The 24,874-nt window shown below is 49.6% G+C and overlaps 11 protein-coding genes across 11 annotated transcripts; 5 read left to right on the top strand and 6 right to left on the bottom strand.

The window, feature by feature from the left end:
* Window positions 1-223: 223 nt before the first annotated feature.
* Window positions 224-3,430, bottom strand: N7533_004595 (phosphatidylethanolamine N-methyltransferase; the record flags this gene model as incomplete). Its single annotated transcript, XM_057101245.1, has 4 exons — window positions 224-295; window positions 357-447; window positions 503-3,089; window positions 3,259-3,430. 4 exons carry the CDS (start codon window positions 3,428-3,430, stop codon window positions 224-226), a joined length of 2,922 nt encoding a protein of 973 aa, XP_056960875.1.
* Window positions 3,431-5,151: 1,721 nt separating this feature from the next.
* Window positions 5,152-6,245, top strand: nbp35 (Fe-S cluster-binding ATPase; the record flags this gene model as incomplete). The annotated part of the gene is made up of 2 exons (XM_057101244.1): window positions 5,152-5,236; window positions 5,299-6,245. 2 exons carry the CDS (start codon window positions 5,152-5,154, stop codon window positions 6,243-6,245), a joined length of 1,032 nt encoding a protein of 343 aa, XP_056960874.1.
* A 292-nt stretch (window positions 6,246-6,537) lies between these two features.
* Window positions 6,538-7,583, bottom strand: N7533_004593 (uncharacterized protein; the record flags this gene model as incomplete). The annotated part of the gene is made up of 3 exons (XM_057101243.1): window positions 6,538-6,779; window positions 6,802-7,462; window positions 7,533-7,583. The coding sequence occupies 3 exons, from the start codon at window positions 7,581-7,583 to the stop codon at window positions 6,538-6,540; spliced, it is 954 nt and encodes a 317-aa protein (XP_056960873.1).
* Window positions 7,584-7,783: 200 nt separating this feature from the next.
* N7533_004592 (DUF1593 domain-containing protein) lies at window positions 7,784-9,352 on the bottom strand (the record flags this gene model as incomplete). The annotated part of the gene is made up of 2 exons (XM_057101242.1): window positions 7,784-8,914; window positions 8,981-9,352. 2 exons carry the CDS (start codon window positions 9,350-9,352, stop codon window positions 7,784-7,786), a joined length of 1,503 nt encoding a protein of 500 aa, XP_056960872.1.
* A 981-nt stretch (window positions 9,353-10,333) lies between these two features.
* N7533_004591 (60S ribosomal uL15 domain-containing protein) lies at window positions 10,334-10,894 on the bottom strand (the record flags this gene model as incomplete). The annotated part of the gene is made up of 2 exons (XM_057101241.1): window positions 10,334-10,589; window positions 10,878-10,894. The coding sequence occupies 2 exons, from the start codon at window positions 10,892-10,894 to the stop codon at window positions 10,334-10,336; spliced, it is 273 nt and encodes a 90-aa protein (XP_056960871.1).
* A 1,061-nt stretch (window positions 10,895-11,955) lies between these two features.
* N7533_004590 (cytochrome P450) lies at window positions 11,956-13,749 on the top strand (the record flags this gene model as incomplete). Its single annotated transcript, XM_057101240.1, has 5 exons — window positions 11,956-12,708; window positions 12,773-13,135; window positions 13,207-13,299; window positions 13,352-13,518; window positions 13,575-13,749. 5 exons carry the CDS (start codon window positions 11,956-11,958, stop codon window positions 13,747-13,749), a joined length of 1,551 nt encoding a protein of 516 aa, XP_056960870.1.
* Window positions 13,750-15,347: 1,598 nt separating this feature from the next.
* On the top strand, window positions 15,348-16,770 carry N7533_004589 (pepsin-like aspartic protease; the record flags this gene model as incomplete). Its single annotated transcript, XM_057101239.1, has 3 exons — window positions 15,348-15,754; window positions 15,832-16,586; window positions 16,643-16,770. Coding segments are annotated over 3 exons (1,290 nt in total), but the record flags the coding sequence as incomplete, so codon positions are not given.
* Window positions 16,771-17,077: 307 nt separating this feature from the next.
* N7533_004588 (putative cofactor for methionyl- and glutamyl-tRNA synthetases) lies at window positions 17,078-18,408 on the bottom strand (the record flags this gene model as incomplete). Its single annotated transcript, XM_057101238.1, has 3 exons — window positions 17,078-17,302; window positions 17,352-17,738; window positions 17,773-18,408. 3 exons carry the CDS (start codon window positions 18,406-18,408, stop codon window positions 17,078-17,080), a joined length of 1,248 nt encoding a protein of 415 aa, XP_056960868.1.
* A 1,288-nt stretch (window positions 18,409-19,696) lies between these two features.
* On the top strand, window positions 19,697-20,589 carry N7533_004587 (uncharacterized protein; the record flags this gene model as incomplete). The annotated part of the gene is made up of 2 exons (XM_057101237.1): window positions 19,697-20,234; window positions 20,291-20,589. Coding segments are annotated over 2 exons (837 nt in total), but the record flags the coding sequence as incomplete, so codon positions are not given.
* A 232-nt stretch (window positions 20,590-20,821) lies between these two features.
* On the bottom strand, window positions 20,822-21,500 carry N7533_004586 (GPI anchored serine-threonine rich protein; the record flags this gene model as incomplete). The annotated part of the gene is given in 3 exon segments (XM_057101236.1): window positions 20,822-21,149; window positions 21,238-21,385; window positions 21,404-21,500. The coding sequence occupies 3 exon segments, from the start codon at window positions 21,498-21,500 to the stop codon at window positions 20,822-20,824; spliced, it is 573 nt and encodes a 190-aa protein (XP_056960866.1).
* A 1,543-nt stretch (window positions 21,501-23,043) lies between these two features.
* On the top strand, window positions 23,044-24,482 carry N7533_004585 (2,3-butanediol dehydrogenase; the record flags this gene model as incomplete). Its single annotated transcript, XM_057101235.1, has 6 exons — window positions 23,044-23,091; window positions 23,213-23,246; window positions 23,296-23,544; window positions 23,592-23,678; window positions 23,736-24,221; window positions 24,334-24,482. The coding sequence occupies 6 exons, from the start codon at window positions 23,044-23,046 to the stop codon at window positions 24,480-24,482; spliced, it is 1,053 nt and encodes a 350-aa protein (XP_056960865.1).
* Window positions 24,483-24,874: the final 392 nt, after the last annotated feature.

Raw genomic sequence — 24,874 nt, 5'->3', positions numbered from 1 at the left:
AAAATCCCACCTGCCCCCTCTTTTCCTCGAGAGAATCCTCTGCATCCGTACACAGCGGTATTCTGTTGTTTTTCTCGTTTTCATATCGCACCGCAACTTCGAAAGAAATTCGTGACTTTAGCCCTCCTTGGGCACCGGTACCACTCTAGTATTCCCATAACCGGTCGATTGCGATTTGTGTGACTGGGAATGGTCGTACGTATGGCGGTCCTTTTTTTTGGTTTCACTCTTGCTTGCCTTCAAGTGTCTCGACTGGTGTTGTTGTTCCGTTCGATTGGGACATGCTGTAGGGGGCCTGCGATAATAGGGTTAACCCGATTCTCTCGTGGAGAGGGATGGTCATGCACACAACTTACGAGCACTTTCTTCGCATTGCATATCCTCCAGGCGAGATTCCGGACGTTCCCATCTGCCTTGACAACTTCTGGTGCGAGCTCAACACCGAACCTGCGGGGGGATGATTAGCAATGGATTTGGAACGAATAGTTGGGGGGATACTCACATTTGGTGAACGGCAAATACAACCCGTTTAGCAAATTTGCCATCCCTTTCGACCAGACTGCCAAACTGCTCGTCGAAGGTTTCGGGTGCAATCTCGGGGTCTTGGTCAAAGCAGTTCCGGACGACTGGGAGCAAGGACTGTTCAACGGTGCCTTGCACGATGCCATCGCTGTCGATGGTAATATCATCCTCGTCAAATCGGTGCATGCGGATTTCGAAGGGTCTCGAGATGGCCATCACGTTGTGCAAGCCGTTGTGGTGGTAGCGGAGCTCGAAGACACCTTGGGTCCAGAAGAGTTTATCGCCAGAGAATACCACTTCGCCGGAAGCAAGTTCATGTCCTGGGCGATCCGACTTGATCACAAGATCACTAGTGATGATGCCCTTTTCGCAGGTGAGGTTATCATAGGAGCCCTCGTTGATTGCAACCCAGCGGCCCTGCGAGGAGACTCGAGAGACTTCGCGGGAGGTGTTGTCCGTGACACGATAGATGCCGATCCAGTCCTTCTTGCTGTGTGTCAGAGGTGCAGTCCACTTGACCTTGATTGGGGAGCCGTATTCGAAAGTGAGGTTCTTCAAGTCACCTCGTCGGTCAAGTGGCATACGGGCATTAGCACCTTCACGACCCTTGCCCAATTCGGTCTCCTCGAAGGACTTGGCCTCAGTGCCCTCTACCGACAACGAATAGTCACTCATGTCAAGACCAGCCAGGTCTGCATCGATACGGGAAATGGTGATGCGAGCAGGATACTTTTGAAAGAGGGCTGTCGTGTCCTTGACAAAGGTGCTGACTCCGGCGGCTAACTTGGGACGGGCATTGTCGAGTAGCTCCTCGATGAACTCAAAAGAATCGTCGAACATTTTGTCCACACTTCCATGCAGCTGCTTGAGGGGAGGCGGAAGAGACTTTTTGAGATTCTTGACAACACCTCCGTCCTGGCGAAGACTGCGACCATACAGCTTTTGCATATGAGGACGTTCCACGAATTGAATGAAAGCAAGGCTGAGAATGTGGCTCAGCAGCGCCAGGAACGTGACTGCACCACTGCTAGTGATGAGAACAGCGCCCCAGACGCCTGCAAGGCCCAAAACACGTTCGGGGTTGTTGAGGAAACGGTAAATACCATTATAGGTTAGCTTTGGGGACTCGTCAAAGAAGAAGTCGCCGTAGAACCAGCCGAATTCGCCAAGGGACTCATAGATGCTGACCGATGTCCAGAGTTGCAAGCTAATCAGACCTGCGCCTAGGACGTGTCGGAAAAGCACGAGACCATAGCCCCAGTCTGCTGGGAAGTTGTACATCTTCCAAACGGCAGCGATGAAGCTGGCGTAGCACATGATCATACTGAGGTGATACGAACCCTTCCATTGGCTCCACGCCTCATGCGGGGTCTCACCGAACTTGAGGAAGTGTCTTGTCCAGGCCTTGTTGTTAGACTGGTTATTCAGGAGATATCCGATGCCTACAGAGAACCAGACACGCCATACGACGGCATTGACCACAAACAGGAGTTGGTAGCGTGGGGTGGATGGAGTCAACGCGGTGACTGCAAATACGAGCATCTGAACCAGCATTGTGGACGAGTCGGTGGTTCTATACAGATCCAGGTTATGCAGCCCCAACATGTTGTGGACCGAAGGGGGTGGCTTTGCCGAGTACGAGGACGCATTGGGAGAAATATCTTCGAAAGGAGTTGGCGCAGTGGGAGTTTCCAGGTCGATAGGTAGGCTCGTAGATGAATCGGCACAGACAGATCGCTTGCGGGGTGGAGGCGGATTGTAGGTCTTGTCGATGTGCGGGTTCTCCACGAGAACGAGGAAGGCGAATTGGGCTGCATGGGCAATGATGGAGATGAAGAGCACCTTGTAGCTCGCGGCCATAAGCGAAATACCGTAGTAGCCCGCATAGCCGACAGAGTACATTGGGTGAGGAGCCATCTCGAAAACGCCGTCAAAGGTCAATTCCTGGTCGATGAGATAGAAGAAATCGCCCCAGTACCAGGCATAGTCCTTGACTACTCGATGGGCATCTAGCTTGACCCAAAGGTTGAACAGAACGAGCACGATGCCCGCTGTCCACCGCAGGACTGTCATGAGAATGTTCTCATCCACAGGATGTTTCCCACATGCTATCGCGAAGAGACAGTAGGAAGTGAAGTCACACATAAGAATCACGTCCACAAGACGCCTAAAGACAAGCCAGGTGTTGTATTCAATTGGGGCATTTTCGAACTTGTAATCATGGGGAATCTTGGTCTCCAGCTCCCGCTTGATCCAATTGTATAGAGTAGGGTGTGGGTTTTCCCCGGTGGCCGGGTCAACGAAGATTTTCGTCTTCTCGGCCCACCGGATCAAGGTCTTGTGATGTGACTGGTGGTGCAATAGCCATCCGATTCCTCCATTATAACCCGCGCGCCAAGAGAGGTAGATGACAGCGAACACCGGTACTTTAGCACTAGCGGGGAGGACCCAGAGCAGGAGAACGTGGATCGCAAGCAAAGCTAAAACCACCACGTCTGACAAATTCTTGGGTTCGGATGGCGAGAGCAGCTGGGAGACCATATCATGCGTCTGAGGCACTGTGAACACTAGGAAAACGCGCACGAGCGGATTAGCGGGGAAGTTCCACCAGAACGGGGGGGGCAGTGAGGGTAAAGGATAGCAGGAGGAGAGTCAAATGTGGACGCTATTCAAGGACATGAATCGACAGTCAAGTCCTTGGGTGTTCCTGGGAAGTGGTGGGATTCAATCACGTACCGGTTCCATCGGGAGTCCGCCCAAATGTCTTCTTGTCTTTGCCGGCCGCATCCTTGATTTCAGCTTCCCCATGGGCATTTAGAGCATCGCGGCCCCCAGTTGAATTAGGGCGTTGAATTCGCTCGCGCAGCGCGTCAGGCTGCAGGGCACCTGTTGAACGGCCCTGGTCCATGATGTTGTTGAGGAAGTGAAGTGTTGGGGGAGGCGTTCGAGTGACGACAGAAGCATGTGACAGACTCCGAGAAATTGACCTGTTTGCATCCACCAAATCTGACCAGATCTCACGTCGCTTATTTACGGCAATTTGAACCTACCGTGCACCAGAGGGTGTATTGGAAATTGGCTGTTTCTCTTTGCAATCTTTGCAGAGGGGAAATTTATTTAACTTCAAAAGGTTGAGCTCGTATTTATGTGGTGGATGGTAGACACACACTAAGTGGAACCACAGTCCAATGCTTTCCCCTCCTCATCACCGCGCGAGTTTAGTGCGGGCCCCCCCAAACGGAGCAGAAAGAGAAAGAAGCAGAACAGGCTCTGATCGCCACACGCTAAATCGACCCTCTTCAACATCCTGCAGAAATATAATCTCGGCAAAATATTGAAAGTCCAGTATATTTGAGTTCCGGTTCTATGATATGGTCACCAATTCGCTGTTGGCTCGTGCGGGATGGGATGCGATGCGATGCAATGGGTTACACGTTGGCAACGGCGGGGCCTCTTCGTTAATAATGTGCAGCAGACAGCGGCAAGTGCGGATACCCCAGAGGATTCGTGCATCAATCCACTGGCACTCCGCAGTAGGTACACACACTACGGAGTGGCCTGCATCTAACTTATACAGTACACTCTTCGGCTCGGTTGTGAGGACGCGAGAATGCGAGATTTCTCGACAAATAATAATGACTGAACCAAATGGATGGACTTGACACAGCTCAGTTGCCTTTTTCACGTACTACTAGTAGTACATCACTAAGGAGCCAAGTCTGCACATCAGACCGTTGAAAGCACTATATTGGAACTTGTAGAACTGGGATAAAAAATAAACCCTTGTTTGGCTTGACGTCAATGCGTCGATATTGATAATAGATATCCTTGCCATGTGGTAACACTCCATATTCACATGGACTCTCTACTCTGTCTGCTCTAGAGACCCTCGAATGATATCATCCTTGCTAAACACCATCTTGAGACACTTGAGACTCCCCCTCTCGTCTCACCCACAGTGTCGATGATCGAGTGTCCTACCGACGACCGGGGCCACACTGATCAATATGCAGTGGAGGCGCATCAAATCAAGATTCCGCCGGTTGCTAAAGTTCTGACAGAATAAGAGCCTGGCCCTAGACTCGATCAGGCGTGATTGGATACAATGAGGTACACACAAATTGAAGAGAACAGGGATGTTGCGCTAGCGCTCCCTGGCCAGCCCCCTTTGTCGGACTAACGCATGTCAATCGTCACTAGAAAATACTTGAATCGTACCAAATGTGCCTGCATGTAGCAACCATTCGACCACAGCCCCGTAGCGTCCTTTACGAGAGGTAATGATGAGGGGACCATGCTCTATCGAGGCTGACGGGTAGTCCCTTCGCCCCCAGATTTGGCCTACGTTTTTTTCTACTTATCTTATCCTGTTCGTATTGAATAACTCTAAGTTTGATGTAACCTTCTTTGTGGTTTGATGCATTTCTTCTTCATGGTCGCATCAACTATCTATGAAAATAGTATGCTCGATATGGGACGCTCCGACACCGCAGCCCCCACCAATGGCGGCGGGCAATTTAGTCATCCCCGCTTATCAATCACCGCTCGCCGCCACCACTGCTTTTCTCCCTCAACCTCTGGGTGATTTGTACCCTTTTTACTCTCACCTCCCTCGCATAATAAAACGAGATGGCGCCATACGTGGAGGAGTCGAACGAGGCGTACCTCGATGCGCCTTCCAAGCGAGCACCGAACCTGGTGGCTCCAGAACCAGGTATGTACCGCGGGGAACCTTTCAACCCGACACAAGTCAATGAAGCCTAATACTTGTCGCAGAACACTGCCCTGGACCTGAATCTGAGAAGGCTGGCCAAGGCGATGCTTGTGCTGGCTGTCCGAATCAACAAATTTGCGCCACCGCGCCTAAAGGCCCCGACCCCGACATCCCGATCATAACTGAACGACTGTCGCAAATAAAACACAAGATCCTGGTGCTCTCCGGCAAAGGAGGAGTGGGGAAGTCGACATTCACAAGTCTCCTTGCACACGGCTTCGCTACAAACCCAGACTCTACCGTTGGTATTATGGACACCGATATTTGTGGACCCTCAATTCCCAAGATGATGGGCGTGGAGGCGGAGACCATCCATGTGAGCAACGCGGGCTGGAGCCCCGTGTGGGTGACGGATAATTTGGGCGCCATGAGTGTACAATTCATGCTGCCTAACCGCGACGACGCGGTCATCTGGCGTGGCCCTAAGAAGAACGGGTTGATCAAGCAGTTCCTCAAGGACGTAGACTGGGGCGAACTGGACTTCCTGCTCGTGGACACACCCCCGGGCACGAGTGATGAGCATCTCTCAGTCAACTCCCTTCTCAAGGAGTCTGGTGTTGACGGTGCTGTTGTCGTGACTACCCCGCAAGAGGTTTCGCTTCTCGACGTGCGCAAGGAGATCGACTTCTGTCGCAAGGCTGGTATCCGCATTCTTGGACTTGTCGAGAACATGTCTGGCTTCGTGTGCCCAAATTGTACACACGAGTCCCAGATCTTCCGCGCTACTACCGGCGGTGGGCGCCGGCTGGCAAAGAAAATGGGAATTCCATTCCTCGGGGCGGTGCCTCTGGACCCTCGCGTTGGCATGGCTTGCGATTTTGGCGAGAGCTTTGTGGAGAACTTTCCCGATAGCCCGGCTTCCAAGGCGATCAAGCGTGTTGTGCGAGCTGTTGGCGAAGCTGTAGGTGAGAACCCGGAGGATGTTCTTCCTGAGTATCTGGTTGGTTGAGATGGAGACTCTGGGTTGCTATTTATTGTTCATTGCATGGCCTACGGTTTGGATTGGTGATTCTACATTTGGCGTTTGGATATATAGAAATTCTTTCGATACCATGAATATACGAGCGTTACGATCATTCTCAAAAAAAGAAATGCCTCCAAGCATCCATAGAACCCGAGAACCCGAGAACCCGCGAAACTAAGAAACAGATGTCAAAACAGTGTGGCCACCGTTCATGGGCATTTGAAGGAATATCAGTTGCCCACCCGGGCTGGTGCTCTAGGTCTTGGTCAAGAAAGGTCTAACCTTCTCTCTCCAGAGCCCCCTTTTTTGTTTTCTCAATAAATCCTGCCGCTCTTTCATTCCCCAAATCTCTGCAAAGCCAATAATAATCTAGCCAAAATTCCCGTGCAGCACTGTGGTCAGGCAAATATCTTCGTAGCAATGCTTTCCACTCCTTATCCTCATCGCTATCAGGAACCGAGGTGTAAGCATACTCCCACCACACGGGATAGTATCCGGAAAGTTCCCAATCAATAATGCCTGTAAGAGATCCATCTTTGACCATGATGTTGATCAGTCAGGTCACCATGCGTGAAGGTATAAGGCGTGGCAGGTGGCATACGGCTGCGAAGTCGTATACGCGCAGCTTCTGGCACATCCTTATCTAAACATCTCTCCATTTCACCCCATAGCTCGTCATCTGTTGCAAAAGGGCCATGAGGATATCCATATCCATTGCTGCCCGGAAAGAGGAAACACGCGTAAACGGGACGACCCCCGAAAACTTGTATACGATCGGAATGGAGATCGCGAAGTTGAAGCAGACTCTCAGCGGTCTGCTGTGCTATATTCTCTTTCTCGGCGGTGGAGAGCTTTGGCCAGGCACTGTGGAGGGATTCTCCAGGAATGCGCTTCATCAAGATGAGGGTGTGTCCGTCTTCCTCCCATGAATCGACAATAGTGGGGACTGTGATCGATGTCTTTTCCTGCACAAATTGTGTGGTTTGTACTTCGCGTGTTGGAAAACCCATAGGACCTCGATCTTTAAGAACTAGCCTCGAACCCAATGACCATACGCCTCGATCGCTTGCTTCGTAGAACAGCTTGATCCGGCTTTCATGGCTACAGCATCTTTTGCGTTCGCTGGTCCAGCTACACGCTGGGGGCAGGGGTCCATTGAGCTCATCTGGAACAAATATGAGGTAGATTTCTCTCAGGGTACCCTATAAAGAATATCTAGGTTCGATTGAGATATTTCAAGCTGGGCGCTTCAAGTTTGAGGCTCAAAATTACCCTCACCGCTACCTTGTCTTGTTTACATTTGAATTTTGTCCGCACATTCATGTCGATTAGTAGGCTTGGCAACAATATCTGCCATCTATGGCTGTAATGGGAACAAGTTCGTATCGTCATTTTCAAGGTTTGATTTACTCTGGAGCTACTCAGGTCTCGAGCTATTTTGCTGCATTATCGCTTTTATCTACTTACTTCTAAATTGAATCAAAATTTGGCTAAACCCACTCCACCTACCTCTCGTAATCTCATCACATTGCAGCTGTCGAGTTTGTTGTTTGCAACAGGATGCGTCGATAGCTCGTCAACGGATGGTATCCATTATCTGTAACCTCAAGTATCAGATGGAGCAGCCAGCATCCAGACGGGTTGACACCCTCTCCATTGCAACTCTCCTTCTCGACAGGAACCTGGACCTGTGCCAGTCTGCCACCCTGGGTGGTACTAACATTCAATGCTGGAACCTTGCCAGCAACGTTCCAATCATTGGTTCCAGGCTCCCTATACTGGAACCAGCGGAAAGTAAGGCGATCTCCATCTGGATCTGAGGTTCTCGCCGCATTCAATGTGACAGTAGATCCAGCCTCGACAGTCAGATTCAATGGTGTCAGCGCCGCACTCCCATTTATCGAGATAACAGGGTGGTGGTTCGCCCGGCTGACGTTGGCAGGTAGAGACCACTGCATACGAGCCGCGAAATCATTTTGGAAAGCATCGCGCCACCTCCAGATAGTAGCTTGGTTGGATGTGTAGGTCTCATTATTCTGGCCCAGCACCCGATCCGCCGCATCACTGTAATGATTGAAGTTTAAAACAGTGGAAGGGTTGACCTTTTGATAGCGACCTCCCCATGACCCATAATCCGGGTTCTCGGGGAATCCGAGTCCATTTTGGACGAGGTACAAGAAAGTCGGAGTGTCTCCTTCCATGATGAACTGGTAATCCGGGTACGCGGTTTTGCCATACGGACCAATTTGGATATTGTCACGGAGCCATTCGTGAGTGACTCTAGAGAAGTCGGGCCCGCCTTCATCTATGCCGTAATAATTTTCACCGGAAATACCAATCCATGCCGCCAGGCCGTACTGGTTCCAGCCGTGGGTTGAGGAAATGTAAAAGATGTCTGGGTATTGTTGGCGCATCCAGGCACCTGTATCATCTTGGTCAGAGACGGCGTATACGCGAAGTTTGGCTCGTAGGGTGGCTGCATCTGACTCGGAGTGCGTTTCGTGAATTTTGTACAGAACTTGAGCAAGGACATTCGTGCCTCCCCAGGCCAGGACCCACAAAGGCTGATCGGATTCAACTTGAAGACGCTCGAGCAGAAGCTTGCCTCCGTCGCTGAGAGGAATGTCCTTTCCGACCGCTTTCATTCCGTATGTCTAGACGAGTGAGATTATTAGGACTTTGGTTCATGGCCATTTCACGATCTGGAATCTTGCACTCACTGTGGCACCTTTGCGTAGCAGGCTTCGAATATGATCACCAGATGGATACAGCGAGTCCGGAGGAGCATGTCGATTGAGATTATCCGTGACATTTCCATACGCATTCATAACGGATAGCATTTCCTCAGGGTGGACTTCGTCGGTCAGCCATGTCGAAGTTACGGCGCAAATACCCTCTGTTTGGAACTGGTTGGCGTAGAGCAGATACCGAGTCAGCGATTCTTGGTCATCGGGCTCGTTCGAGATATCCGACAGAATGAACACGCGAGGTTTATTAGGAATTGGCAAGAAAGAGCTGGTATTTACCGCTGCTTTGGCCAGAGCCTGGGCAGCCAGTGTCCAAAGCAGGGTGAGTGCTAGAAGTTTTGCCATGATTTAGCCTGAGGATTCCCCCTTTCCCAAACAACGGCGCTTGAAGTCCACTTTAAAACCATTGTGTTTTCCAGTGTTCTCAAAAACTCTTCCGTCATCTCTCCACCTTCTTCTGGCGGATAAAAGGGAGTCTCTCATGATGCCATGCTGTGGATGCTGTGGGGAAGGGGCCCCGCGGGGGTTCTCCGAGTGGTCCGACATTCCCGGTTGAGAAGGATCCCGCTTGAAAGAGAAGTTGTAAGCACTGGCATGCCGATCTTCTTCGGCAAAGACTAGTATTGCTAAGCTCGGCATGGTCTCAATCCCGAAGTTTGCGCCGAATTGCCTCTGATGTTTTGTACCCATCATTGTCCAGTCTACCATGCGGTTAATCATCGGCATTGCTTAACATCTCGTGCCGTTTACTGGCCAGTGAGATAGGGTTAGTTCCTCTTTGACGAACGCTTCAATATTTGTGAGGAAATGTCAACAGGAGAATTTTTCTTTCACCTGCTCCAAGGAAGTCGAACTTCTCCGAGTCCGAACGACGAACTCCTCCACGTCTAGGCTACATGAAATGGTTGCTGTAAATTTCTATAGCCAGTGGAAGGCCCCGTTACTTCGTTCGTTCGTAACATTGTAGGAGGGGAGAGGATAACTCTACGAGGATCTGACAAGTGGACCTGGACTCCAGAGGAGGCGTAACTTAATCTTGTATCTATCAACCACATCAGTATGGACCACGTATTTGAAATACCAATTTGTTGCACTCCGTAGGGAAAATAACTTGGCGCCGCCTTGCAAATCTGGGCACGGTGGCTGTCAGTGATCGTCAAACATGCATCATGCGTGAGATCCAACTTCTTGATAGGCTCAACATTCATTCTGCGATTTATTGTGAAAAGGTTCCAATTCTGTATTTCATTTCAAAGTTGGTTTTTTTTTCTTAAGTCTCCTCATGATTTCTGGTCTTATTGACTATCTCTACGATGTGGTGAGCAGTCAGTTTGGCCGATACCGGCCCAGAAAATAACCACGTGGGTATAGCAGCTTGCGAGCACCCGAACTTTTGAATGATGGCTTGTGGGTTTCACAGAGCTTCTTGTGATAGTAGTGCATACCGACCTTGCCGAAGTAACCGGGGTGGAACTTGTCGATATTGGCACGGTGGTGGTGTTGACTACCAGCCATACCACGACTACCAGGGCTCTTGCGCTGCTTGTCGACACAACCGTAACCGGCGGACACGTGGTCGAGGCTATGAGAGAAAGATATTAGCATCCTGGGCTGTATAGCAGCTTGACAGAACGGCGCGGCGGCGATATATCGAAATTCATCGAATTTGGCGCGCTTGTCACACAGACTTGGCTCAATTCAGGGAACGGTGAGAAGGGGGGAGGCGACTCACTGCTTCCGCGTGTTGGTAAAATGGTACTAGGTACCTAGGTATCTTGTCGTTCCAAGGTTGGTGGTGTGTTTGACAAGCCTGCACCTAGGTACTAGTATCTATAGGAGGGCTTTAAGTCCGTAACTAGGGCAAACATACCACTGAAGCATCAGCATGCCCGATTTGTAGTACAGCACCAACTCAAAGACTCCAACCTACAACTACCTGCCAGTGGTGTTCGATAATTTTAGGTCTTGCACTCTTGAGTTAAATTACTAGCGTTTTTTCGGTTTACAATGCTGGTATGTATCTTCTGAGGCAGAAAAGTATGGGGTAGCGTAAAGTTCAATAGTTTCAATTTTCTTTTCCTTCGACCCTGTGACTATTTGGAGTGCTGCATGGATATTCAAAGTAAACGCTAGCTCACGCATTGCCTTTTCCTAAATGCTGAAAACAATTGGTCCATAATAGCCACGTAATAGCAAATATCCGCCACCCACGCCGACAGTCGTCTTCCACGTCACATTGTCACATTTTTGCTTTTTTCTAGAAGTTCTTGGAAGTTAAGTTCAGAAGATATCTTGGTTTTTTTTTCAGAGAAAAGTGGGACAGTTTTGTTTTGTGTCTTTGAGTTCTTCAGGCTTGGTCCAAAAGATCAAATTAACTCATTATTTCTCCTTATGTTGTGTAGTTCCTCGGAGAGGATCTTATCACTTTTCATGTATATTTTTATCATAAGATTCCATGGGGTTAAGAGGACCCAGAATGGACCAATACAATACCAGCTAGAGTTCACCTTTTAGGTTGTCAAGTGAGGTGTCACTGGCAGCTCTATGCAATGTTAGGTGCAGTGAGCCTGCGAGTATGCATGATGCCATCACTTGGCCAATCATCAAACTGTGATAAATCATTAGCAACATCACTCATATAGCGCGTACGCCACGCCATGTTCCTGGCAACAGAAGCAAACTTGAAATATACAGGATATTGTGTCTGGTACTATGTAAAGGCCTTTACTCCGTATACATAAACTCTATCATTACTAGTATGTACTGAGTAAACGCATACTAGGTGACACAAATTGGCTATCAACAAAAGTCCCCTTTTCTTTCGAGTATTCCGCTACTGTGTTCAAGTTCAGGTTGGATTAGGGAATCTTGTCAGGGCCATATCCCTGAGAAACAGCAACCTTGGAATCCACATATCTGCCATCTAATAGCACCTTGCATACCTCACCATGGAAGACTACTTTGCATATGGGATCATAGTTTCTGTTTTAACTACAGTATATTTCGGATCGGTTCTTGTCTACCGTCTTCTATTGAGCCCCTTGGCTAAATTCCCAGGTCCCCGCCTAGCAGCTGCTACGCGCTTATACGAGATTTATTTCCAGCTCATCAAAGGCGGTACATTCACATGGCATATCAACGATCTCCATGATAAATACGGCCCCGTGGTTCGAATCACCCCATGGGAAATTCACATCAAAGATCCTGACTACTACAACACCCTCTACGCCGGCCCGGGAAAACACCGCAACAAGGACCCCCTATTCAGTTACATTGGATATCCCAAGTCTATATTTTCACTCAACTCTCATGAAGCTCATCGGCCATGGAGAAGGATTTTGGGCCATTTTCTCAAAAAGAGCGCCGTGCAAGACCTTGAGCCAGTTATTCAGGAAAATACCCAGGCCCTATGCAAGCACTTCTCAGCTGCGGCAAAGAAGAAAAGTATATTGGAGTTGTATGCTGTCTTCCACTGTTTTACGAGCGATACTCTTTCCCAGCATGCTTTCGGGCGGGATATTGGGTTTCATCATCTAGATGAACTCGAGTTGTCGGATACTTGGAAGACACAAGTGAACACGATGTTTGAGTTCTGCCGCCCGATCCGCCACTTCAACTTTATGGGCGACATAGCTCATCTGATTCCTCGTCAGCTTGCGACGGTACTTCCACCATATGCCCATGTCTATGCCATGGAGCAGGTAAGACAGAACTATTATTGCTTGTGCTCTGGAATTTGTTTACTTATCATGATACTTTTGCTAGAGCGTCAGATCTCGAATTCAAACACTGGTGGACCGGTATGACAAGTGGGAATATGAAATGCAGTCTGAAAACCTCTCAGCAGAAAAAAGCCCCTTTTTGAGTAGCCCCAAAGCTATCTATCCTGCGATTATGTGTGATCCCAATGTGCCTTTGATTGAAAAGTCTCAATCTCGATTGGAAGATGACGCCATATTCCTCATGTTTGCCGGAACAGATGCCCCGTCCCAAACCTCTGCTATAACTCTCTTCCATTTGATTGACAATCCGGCAAAGTATCAAAAGCTAAAGAACGAGCTCTTGACGGCGATTCCAGATATGAGGGCTGTCCCATCTCTCCACCAACTTGAGCAGATTCCTTATCTAGTAAGTATCATGCCATGTGTGAAATCTAGATTCCCATGCTCACCTTTCTGTATACTGCTGTGATTAGAGAGGGTATCCGTCTAGCCTCTGTCGTGACAACTCGGCTTCCTCGCTCAGCCCCAGATGAGATTCTACGGTACAAGGAGTGGGATATCCCAGCCGGGGTAAGTGGCGCAGTGAGACTCTTCAATGTAGAATCATCCTAAATCTATCCAGACTTTTGTTTCTATGTCGACATATTTTATTTTGAGAGACCCAAAGATATTTCCCGAGCCAACGAAATTTCTTCCGGAACGGTGGTTACTCGAACCGGAGGAATTACAGCAGCTTGAGCGGTATCTAGTTCCAGGCTCAAAGGGAACTCTCGGGTGCCCTGGACAAAGGTAGAGTCTCCATGCATCAATGGTAGAGGTTTTGGAGTATTGTTAACAAAATAAAGCATGAACTGGTCGTGGATGCATCATACTATCGGCAATCTTGTACGTCGATTTGACATGGTCCTGCATGAGACTACAGAGCGAAATGTGCAGATGGTTCGCGACAATTTCATTGGACAGACAGAGCTAGGAACCCATAACGTCCAAGTGAAAGTGGTGGAGGAGTATTTTAAATAGCAGTTGGCCCGGGTGGTCGAATTCGGGATTTCGGCAATTTTATGCTCGCGGCCAAAGTAGACCGGTAGTATTTCGGGCAATAAATATCGTTTGAGTTTGGACTCTGTGCTGCGAAACCGACCTAGAAAAGGGTTTATACGTAAAATAGAACAAATAAAGCCCGGTGGGCACTCTCTTTACCTCTAAGAGGTTTAGTCATAGCCCAACTCTTCTTCTGAGAAGGAGGGTCCTCCCGACCTGAGACCATTTGACCCCTGATCGGAAACAAAACAACCCCCGTCCCCCTACCCCTCTGAAGTTCCTTTTCTTCAGGCATTGAAGGATGAGCCTCGGATCCTCCCGATCGGAAACAGAAAACCCTGTTCTAAACCCTGTTGGGTAGTTCCTCAGGTGAATGCAGCGGTGTACAACAGATACAATAGGCAACCCCCTCCCGAACGCCAGCCTTTTATCTTACCTATTTCTTTCTACTCTGTACAATGCCGAGCCTTCACATGGCTGCCCAGTACGGAGTACCTTGAAAACAATTTGGTGGCGAACTGCCAAGAGGCCATAAGTAAAGTATCACTGTAACCTCTCACAGCGTAGTCCGGCCCCGCCGTTTCAAGGGGAAGACAGAACAGACCACGATGATTGGCCACATACCCGCTGCTGTGTTTCAGGATCAATTAGCTGCACAGCCAGTGCCTATACAGATGAGATGGGGTACACTACGTACCTGTCACAACTCGCGCCCAGGAGGAACTCCACTGGCCTAGCACGCCACGCCGTAGCAGACAAATGAGCCGCCGAGAAACTGGATTTTGCCCTAGGCGGACGTTTGTCCTTACGCGGATCTCTGTGACAGCTCGCTCGGTAGCTCGGCCATGGCGCCCTAGCCAAGGGCTTAGCCTGCTGTTGTCGCTGGTGAATGGTGCATTTAGGTGGACGTGTCTTGCGTGTCTTGTGTATTCGGGAAGATCAGAAACGTACTATCCTTGTCTACCCAGATCCACTCTACGTCAACTCACTTGCTGTCCTGCACTTCCCATCGCTGAATGGACCTGAAGCTGGACCTAGCTCTGACGAAATAAAATAAAAATAAAAAACAAACACTATGTACCTGGTGGTCTAAGCGTTGTCCGTTTCTGGTGTACGGAGGAGTTCTTTTCTTTTGTTTTCTCTTTTTTTTTGTCTCCTTTTTATAGATCTACGGCAGTCTCCCCCCGGGTTTGAGGATAGGCGGTCGTTTTCTCCTTTTTCGTTTCTTGATACAATAGTGCCGGGGTCACTCTTTTTTTCGATCTTTCTTTGATCAATCCTCTACTTCAATTCTCTCCTCTTTCGTTTCTACTTCCCGCTAGCCTCCGGGCCTGTCGAATCCAGGCTGTGCCTAATTTGCCTCTCATTTTGGCGCTTTGTTGATTCGTCCCGTTCACTTCATCGAGAATCCAATACTCACTCCCATTCACTAAAAGACCCCGGAGGTTTTGCTGGACCTGTATTTCTTCGTCTCTTTTCTAACTACCTCCTCACTCGTTCGCTTTTCGAGTTCCCTGGCTGGCCCGGGTCATTCAGCTTCTTCAAAGTACTTATTTTGAGTGCGTGCGAGATCAGACAGAATGTATCTGATTATATCGCTGGTACTTTTCCTCTCGCTGAGCTATGACGCTCTAGCAGCGCCGGCCGCTGCTCTCCATCCTCAACAGAAAAGCAAGTCTTTTCGTGTTGAGCGTGTTCGACGAAGTGACTATGTCGCTCATGGACCGGCGGCTCTTCGCAAGGCTTACCGCAAGTTCGGTATCGTCTCAACTGATTTCAGTGGTCTTGACTTGGATGACTTCGAGCCTTTTGCTGATCTGACACGCACAAGCAAGAGCGCCTCCTTTACCGACAGCTCGGATGAGACCGATCAGACTGGTTCTGTGTCCGCAACCTCGGTCCAAGGCGATGTGGAATTCGTATCGCCAGTCCAGATTGGTGGACAGACGGTCGTGATGGACTTCGATACCGGATCTTCTGATATGTAAGCTTCTCCGGTCCAATTATTGGGTACTTCCATACCATTGCGAAACAACATACTGATCACCATGTATGATATAGGTGGGTCCTAAACACGGAACTTCCAGCGTCCATGGTCTCAAACCGAACAGTGTATGATCCCAGCAAGTCAAGCACTTACAAAAAGGTGGACGGTACTTTCAAGATCTCATATGGCGATTCCTCCAATTCCCAGGGTGGTCTGGCCAAGGACGTGGTCTCCATCGGCGGCGCAACGGTCAAGAACCAAGTATTCGGTCTGCCCACTTCGGTTTCAGATTCATTCATTTCCGACGTGAATTCAAACGGTCTTGTCGGTCTCGGCTTCACTTCGATCAACACCTTTGACCCCGGCCCACAAAAGACCTTCTTCGATAACCTCGTTCCAGACCTCGATGAGCCCGTTTTCACAGCCCGCCTGAAGAGCCAAGGCGTCGGCGAGTATGAATTCGGCAAAATCGACCAGGACAAGTACTCCGGCTCCCTTGTGAACGTGAGCGTCGACAGCTCGAATGGGTTCTGGCAATTTGAGGCCGCGCAGTTTGCCGTGGGTGATGGATCTCTACAGACAATCACCGACACCCCGACTGCCATTGCAGACACCGGTACTTCTCTCATGCTCGTTAGCCCTCAGGTTGCCAAGGCATACTACGCCGGTTGGGCTCAGTATTCGAACAGCGTGAGCGGTTACATCTTTTCCTGCGACGCCGACCTTCCCAATCTGTCTGTTGCGATTGGCAATAAGTTCCAAGCGACCATTCCCGGATCGTTGATCAACTTCGCTGAGATCGGAACAAATAAGACCACTGGTGGCAAAGGTAGGTTCTCGTGGCTTTTCTTTATTGTTTGAGACTTGGGCTAATTATCATTTCAGTGTGCTACGGTGGTGTGCAATCCAACTCGGGCTCTAGTCTCCAAATCTTCGGCGATGTCTTCCTCAAGGCGCTGTTCGTTGTCTTTGACCACCGCGGTCCATCTCTTGGGTTTGCCTCCCCGAGATAATAGAAAGAGAACGTGGTGGTGGTGGAGATAAGTTCAGCCTCATAATAATGGCCCGATAGAGAGTCGCCGACAGGCTGTAGGATATTGTCAAAATTTTCCATAGAAGTAGTATCTTCAATGAGCATTTCCTTGCATAATCATACCTTATTTTCTTCCCTCTCCGACCCATGTCTGGGGCAATCATTAATTGGTGTTTACATGGACGTCGATGCTTGAACAAAATAATTGAATTGAAAAGCGCTATTTTTATTTCGTCTTCTCGTGGGTATGCACTAATGGGGTGGTATTTTGATATATCCGCAGCTTTTTACCGCACGGTAGCGTCCTTCAGGGACTTGACGGTACAGATAACACCAGAGGCAGTCGTCAACTTTCCGATGGCGGGCTTGCCCTCCTGGCCGGCAACGGCGGGGACAGCGCTGCTGTCGAAGCAGACTTCAAGATCACCGTTGGTGGTGAATCCAGGCTGGAAGGTCTCCCAGACCTTCTTCTTGGGGTTGAGCTGCTTCTCGGGCTCACCCTCGGACCAGCCCTGGAAGGTGATACGCTCACCGGCGGGGGCATCAGCAGGGGGGGCTAACAAGCTCGACGGGGCCGGCGTGGGCGTCACCACCCTCGGGGACACGGGGAGAGGCAGCCAGAACCATGGCTACGGACTTGATGCCACGCATAGTCACGGGCTTCAGGTTGCAGACAGCAACGATTTTGCGGCCTTGCATCTCCTCCAGGGGGATCAGACCGTTAAGACCGGAGCAGACAGTACGGACGGTCTTGCCGGTCTCCTCATCCAGAGAGGTGTTGTCGGAGCCGGGAGCGTCACCGCAGTCGATAGTGGAGACAAAGAGGGAGTCGGCATTGGGGTGGTTAATGGCGCGCAGAATGTGGCCGACACGCAGGTCGATAATGGAGGGCGAGGGGGGAGCAGCGGGGGCAGGAGCAGCCTTGGGGGCCTTGGGAGCCTTCTCCTTCTTTTCCTTCTTGTTGGTCTTGGGGGGGACCGGCGGCGGCAGCCTCAGCAGCCTTGCTCTGGTCCTTGCCGGGCTTGCCCTGGCCGACGACAAGAGGCTTCTCAGCAGCAGCCTCGGGGTTTTGGGCATTGGCCTTCTCACGCTTCTTGCGCTCCTTCTCCTCCTTGGGGTCGATGGGCTTGGGCACGAAACGCACGTCGTTCACGTCAATGACAACCTTCTCCTCCTCGGGGATCTGCAGAGAGAAAACCTTGGAGTTCTGGACAAAGTCGATGTGACGAACGACGTGGTGGTATCCCTTCTCACCGGTGCGCTCCTCGGGTGACCACTTCTCGACCAGCGGGGCAACCAGAGCGTAGATGGCAACATCGGCGACCGAGGGCTTCGCGCCGAGCAGGGTAGTGCGGGTGGCCAGGTGGGTGTTCAGCTGAGCCAAAATGCTCTCCAGCACGGGCTTCTCATCCTTGGCGATGGCATTCTTCAGGCCGGAGACGGTGTTGAGCCATTGCTTGACATCAGCCTCCTCGGGTTTGGTGTAGGAGGTCTGCGAGAAGATCTTGGGAGTGGCGTGGAGGTAATCGGGCTCGGTGGCATCGGGGGAGATGACGTTGGGGTACGAGCGGTAGAGGAGAGAGAGGAGCGAAGAGTCGGGGGCAGCGGCGGTCGCCATGATGAATGCGCGTGGAGGAGATGGAAGAAAAGAAAATCGAAGAGGGGCACGGAACTGTGTTAACGATTGGACCCGCGGGGTTGTGGTTCGGGCCCGCAATAGGCCAACACACCTAAAGACCGACACCTTGATGGGTGATCCCACGGGGGATCTGCTGGGCAATTGGGCGGTTTTTTAAGTCTGATTAAAGCCAGATTGTTCTTGGTATCCGCCGCCGCCGCTTGTCCTGTTGGGATTTCCTCGCGGAGCTTCACATGATGACTCAGCGTCAATTTGCTTGTAGTGGCGCTGTCATATAACTAGTTCTACTTCAAGTATACTAGAAAATTTTGACATCTGGAACTGGGAAAATGAGATTCTCAATGATAGTGCCTTAACTAGATAGCTTCAGTTCATTTTACATGTATCTGACAAGAGCAATAGAACTAGTTTTGCTATTGTAATTTGTATTACTAGGAGTGGGTTTGGGCATCTGATACCTACGAGAGCCTTAAAAGACCACAGAATATAGTTTTATAGGTGATATGCAAGATAAAAATTAGTTAGATTCATCAGTCAGCATTAATCTGTACTTTGTACCCAAGGGTTTTGAAGAACAAAAGGAGAACGAAAAAGAAACCGTTTTATACTAAGAGAGAAGAACCTTAATTATACTAGCGCTACTATGCTGAGTAAATACTACTAGTATATCATCTGCTAGTTATTTGGATACCTAGGTAGATCGCAAGGAATTGCATCAGCTTGAATAGCAATTGCACTGCCTCAACATGCTAAAAGGTATGTATAGGTAGGCTCTAGGTACCTAGGTAACCACCTATTAAGTACAACCACACATAGTTATCTGTGATAATGCCATGAACTTGAAGACTCACGCTAATAATTAAGATATCTGCACAAAATACAGGCCTCGATGATACTCCTTAGTGTGTAAATTTAAATCGTGATCTACATTTTCCTCCTGAAAATCGCATAATAATACCTAGGCAGCTGTGGTCTCAGATCCAACTACGACCCTACGACGCTATGCACACTGTGAATACCTCGACTGGAAGGGCTGTGATTGGCCACCCAAATCTAGAATGCACGCACTAAAATGAGTCACAATGAGTCGTGTCGGTATCAGCCAATCACCGAGTGGAACGGCGGGGGCAGTGCCCAGCCAGACTGAGCGGCCTGAGGCGGCCTGAACCGTCGATCCACGCCCCCAGCTTATATCTCGCTCGCAATCGCCGCCCTTCATTTCTTCCTCAGGACACTCTTCATCGGCCATTCGTGACCGAGTCCAGCTTCCGAAGAGGTTATTCACCTCTCATCCTCCTTTAAAGAATCCAGCGCCCCGGGCCCGCTTAGGCCCGTTGATACGATCTCATCATGGCGGCCTGCACTTGCACCAGCACCGCAGCCGTTTTCCAGGCGATGGCCATCTTCTGGCAGCCCTCTCAATCACAGTCCCTTCTCAAGCCTCCAGGAGTCGGACTCTCTGCCGAGGCCTAATTCTTCCCCCTACCTTCAGCAACAACACTTCTATTCGCTCTCCTCGGTGCCGCCGTCTATCCCCACGACTGCGCCATTCTCTCAACCCTTCGATACCACTACCTTTGCACAAGAGTCGGATCTTTGGACACAACCGCACCTGTCCTTTGCCAATACCGACTGGGACATAGTTTCCGCCGATCATTCAGTGCCCTATCCTGACATTGACGTAGCTGTCAATGACTTGGGATATGGCATGACCCCAACCTTTGCTTCTATTTCGGATTCAGCTTCCAATGACCCCCAAAGTTTCGCCCCTTCTCCTCTCGTTCCCAGCCCACCAAATTCCTTAGGTAAGACTATATCGCATTTATTGGCAAACGGATTCTATTCCTAACACTCCATGCAGACGGGCAATCTCAGCATTCCCCTGTATCTCAGATTCCAGGATCCGCGTCGACATCAAGCCCTCCAACCTCGCAGGGTGATGAAGTCCTGGGCCGTGTTGGTTCAGCTCGCGTCGAAAAGCGCAGACTCAACACGCTCGCGGCTCGCCGATGTCGTCAGAGGCGTGCCGACCGAATGAAAACCCTGGAAGACGAGTTGGAAAGTGTGAAAAGAGAGCGCGATGAGTTGAGACTACGGGTCTCAAAGATGGAGGGCGAAACGGAGGCTCTGAAGGGGCTGTTAACCCGCAAAAGCAAGTAACGTTATTTTTTATTTTTTTTCGAGCTGGTCTCTTAGAAGTTCTTCAATCAATTCAATCATATACCTCTCAATTATTTCTCCTCTTGTAGTACTACTATGCTCCGAAGCTTCTACCACTATTTCTCGCCATATTCAGGAAGTCTTTTATTAACTTCAGTCCTTGTATTTTCACTGAATAGATTAAATCTGATCAATAGTCCTGACACATCTCTGTTCAAATGCAAAATCATCCTCAAAAGACCATTCCGATTCCCAACCCTACGAGAGCCAACCAGCTTCCAGCAGCTTTACCAGCGGCAGCCCCCTCCGACGTCGTCGCACTCTTTTCTTCCGTCAATGACTTTGTAGGCTCGCTAGAAGATGCCGACTTCTTGGTATCGAATTCGTCGTCGTCAATATCACTGATCTGTGCCGGGGTCGCCGCTGCAGGGCCGGGTGTGGTCCAAGTAGCGGGGACGTTTGTTAGTCCGGCGTCGTATGCGTTGGCAGTGGCGCATATCTCCGCGCTGGATAATTGAGCCGAGAAACTATCCTTGTTGTTGAGGCAATCAACGTAGCAGCTACTCAGATTATTAACGTTAGCTAATCGCTTGAAGAATGACGAAAAACAATCTCGGTCAAAGGCGTTCGGGGTCATGAAGGACTCACTTGGCGATGTTCGCTTGGGCGCTGCATTTGCAATCCCAGTTGTCATTTTGGCATTTTGCCAGTGCATTTCTCATCGTCAGAACGCATTGATCCACGATTCTTCTTTCATTAGCGAAATATTCGCCCGCAATTGATCGGTAATTTCGAACTTACTGCTGGGATGCACATCCACCCTCCTCTGGCGTCGCGACGGGTGTCGGGTCTTGGGCTGCTATGAGAGCAGCCGAGACAATGAGGAGGTATAAGTGAGCGAGTAATTGCATGTTTAAAATCACTTCAATCATGCGCCCAGGCGAATTGGAGATCGAGTATCGAAAAATAAAGTTCAGACGGTTGGAACTGATGGGCATATAAGGGTATGAACAAAGTACTAGTACAGCTTCCAAGGCTGAGTGTTACATTCGTTTGAAGACAAGATGGATCCTCAATGGCTTCTTTCCGGATGAATTAAGCCCAATCCCGGCAACTTCTTGCTGAGAAAGCTCGGAGGAGGTCCTACGAAACGTACTCTGGGTCCAGACCAAGGAATAGCGAGATGGGTACCATAGATAGATATCCCGACCCATGGACTGTCTATTCAGATAGTAGGTAGCGATTTAAAGCGGTCCGATGGTATACATAACTTCAAGTTGAAGTTTATTGTCAATTGTATACTTGAACTCATCATCCCAGCTCTATTTCCTCTCTATCAACAATATCTTCCACAAATACCTCGTCTAACGAACACTGCGAATTCTCTTTCTTTGCTCTCTAATAAAAGCGGTCTATATGCTGATCGCCACTTCCAAGTTCCAGGCCATGCCTTCCACGAGGTCGCATTCCAAGCCGAGTCTTTGGTTACATTCCTGGATCGGCACTACTGCTTCCGTCGATCAATGACGAGGTCACGAGAAGGATCCAGGAACATGAACCTTTTTTTTTTGTCATGATTGTCTTTGTAATTTTATCTTTAGATAAAGAGAAGACAAGTTGGTTCGGGTACCTGAAGACCCATTAAGTTGGTCTAAATGAGGTGCGGGATGATTGGTTATATATATGGTAATTATGTGGGCAACGGCTAGCCACCTAGTTGACTCGGATTCTCAGCCTCCGCCATCAAATAATCTATAATGAAAAGCGCATCAACCTTGGAATCTTCTGATCTAATATCTCCTCCTTTCACATTATGATTCTCGCTCAAGTACGCCCCGGGTGAACTTCTGGTTATCTGCTCACCTGCCCCACCACGTGATTTCACTTAAGAGTGCCGGAAATGGATTGAAGATTAGATGCGATATTTAAACACATATGCTTCAAGTGTGGATGTTTTATTTCTAATATAACTCAAATACTGCCCCATATAGTGTAGAGCGAGTGCGGAATAGAAGAAAATGCATTCTCCGTACTCCCGTGACACAATTCATTGCATAGATATCACGTGGAACAGGCGTCTTGCACATAATTAGTCAAAAATTAGTCAGAAAAGGCACAGTATTGTTCCGCAGTGGCTGTCAATTCCGACCCTCGTCAAGTCAAAAAGACTACGGGTATTCGTCAACTTCCGCGGTGGATCAGTGGTACCCCGTGGGGTCGCGGGGAAGAGGGGTTGTTCTACCCGGCCGCGGATAAGGGACAGCCGTGAGGAGGCGATTTAAATACCAACTTGGATCGCATGCAGGTGGATTTAAAATAAAATCTCCGAGAGATATTTGTGGACGAGAAGCGGGGTGACCCTTGAAATTCATTTGACGATTTATATTCTCCTTCTGTGGCGTTAGCCGAAGACATACCCCAGTCAATCATTCTACCCGGTAGGTGTCGGCCGTGATGCGAGCTCTTCGTTTCCACGGCAGGGAGGATCTCCGCTTGGATGAGGTCAGTGAGCCTAGTTGTGGAAAGGGCCAGGTTAAGGTAATCCAGATATCATTCATCATGAACTTCAGGTCGTGATATGAGCTATATCAACTCGGTCGGCTGCTGCTAACGCTTTGCAAAGATCAGACCTGCTTTTGTGGGAATATGTGGTAGCGGTAAATCATCAAGTAGCCCTTCCTTTATTTCAAATTCTCATTAAAATAGATCTCCATGAGTATCTCACCGGTCCCTCGGCAGTTCCTGTCAACCCACATCCGATCACGGGGGCCAAACTCCCGACAACGTTGGGGCATGAGTTCAGTGGGACAGTAGAGGAGATCGGAGAGGGCGTGGTTAGCCTGAAAGTTGGAGACAAGGTAGCCATTAAGCCAAACCTCTCTGATGGCTCATGCTCGCGGTGCGCTATGGGGAGGCAGAACATTTGCAGCAGCCTGGGATTTATTGGATATAGCAGTATGTCGAGAAACTCCCGGATGCATTATAGATCTGACCAACTACAGGCGAGGCTGGTGGCATGTCCGACCATGCTGTCATCGATGAAAATCACGCGATTAAGCTTCCGGATTCGATGCCTCTAGATATTGGAGGTATGTATGTCAGATGGGGGTCGTATGATGGAACTTGGTCCTCGCTGACGCCAACAGCCTTGGTGGAGCCTCTCGCCGTCGCATGGCATGCAGTGGGTCGCAGCCCCCTCAAAGCTGGAGACACGGCTCTAGTTGTTGGAGCTGGTCCCATCGGACTAGCGATCGTGCAGGTGTTGAAAGCTCGAGGAGTTGAGACCGTCATCGTGGTCGAGATCTCTGAGCAGCGTCGAAAGTTTGCCCAGAGCTTTGGTGCATCTCATGTCCTCAATCCCCGGGAAGTAGATGCCGTTGCTCGAGTCCGTGAGATTACCAGGCAGCAACAGGGTGTTTCGGTTTCTTTTGAAACATCCGGGGTGCAAGCTGGACTGGATACAGTCATGGCGGGTCTTCGGGCCCGTGGAACGGCGGTGATCGTGTCAATGTGGGACGAAAAGCCGATCATTAATGCGTTTATCGATGTAGTACTCGGAGAAAAACATGTAACAGGTGCGGCGGTATATGATGAGGGAGATTTTGAAGCTGTGATTGAAGCAATAACATCTGGTAAGTCGGACCCTTTGCCATCCGTGGGGTACTTCCAAGGAAAGCCTTGTTCCGAAAATGACAAGTCTTTTGCGTGTCTATGGTTTAACTTGTTACTTTTTTTGGATTTTAGGCAAGATTAAGCCGCGACCGATGATCACCAGCAAGATCGGGATGGCTGAAGTGGCAGAGAAGGGGTTCAGGGCGTTAATCAATCACCGCGATCAACATGTTAAGATCTTAGTGGATGTTTCTATTGGGCATCTGGAGTTCCAAGAGTGACCGTGTTGTCACACCATATTAATTGGATGTCCCATTTCCTCCAACTTAGGTGTTAGCGTGGGCACCTCGTGTCTGGGTTTCCACGCTAGACCTGGAATCAATTTCAGATATATGGTACCTTCGGGGGCCGAGCCGAGCCCCGGTGCTGAGACTGACGGGAGGGGCGTAGGTTGACAGCAGGATAATAATGGTTATTCGTTGCTTCTTTTCTCTCTTTCTTTGTTTGAATGTTCCTGGTACTCCGCCCTTTGCTGTGTGGCTGAACTCGGTGGTCAAATCATCCTAGCATCTTCCGCTATTGGAACCATGGATCGCCTTAATGTACCTTATTGTACCCCACGGGTATGGCCCTCGGCATCTCGATCCACTATTTTTGATTCTAGCCGTTTCAT

The sequence above is a fragment of the Penicillium manginii genome, assembly GCF_028828005.1.
Source record: "Penicillium manginii strain IBT 31320 chromosome Unknown utg000004l:1.0-7231830.0:1.0-7236170.0, whole genome shotgun sequence".
In the NCBI taxonomy this organism is placed as follows: domain Eukaryota; kingdom Fungi; phylum Ascomycota; class Eurotiomycetes; order Eurotiales; family Aspergillaceae; genus Penicillium; species Penicillium manginii.
The sequence above is the reverse complement of the archived record's forward strand: the minus strand, read 5'-3'. Positions and strand labels throughout refer to the sequence as shown.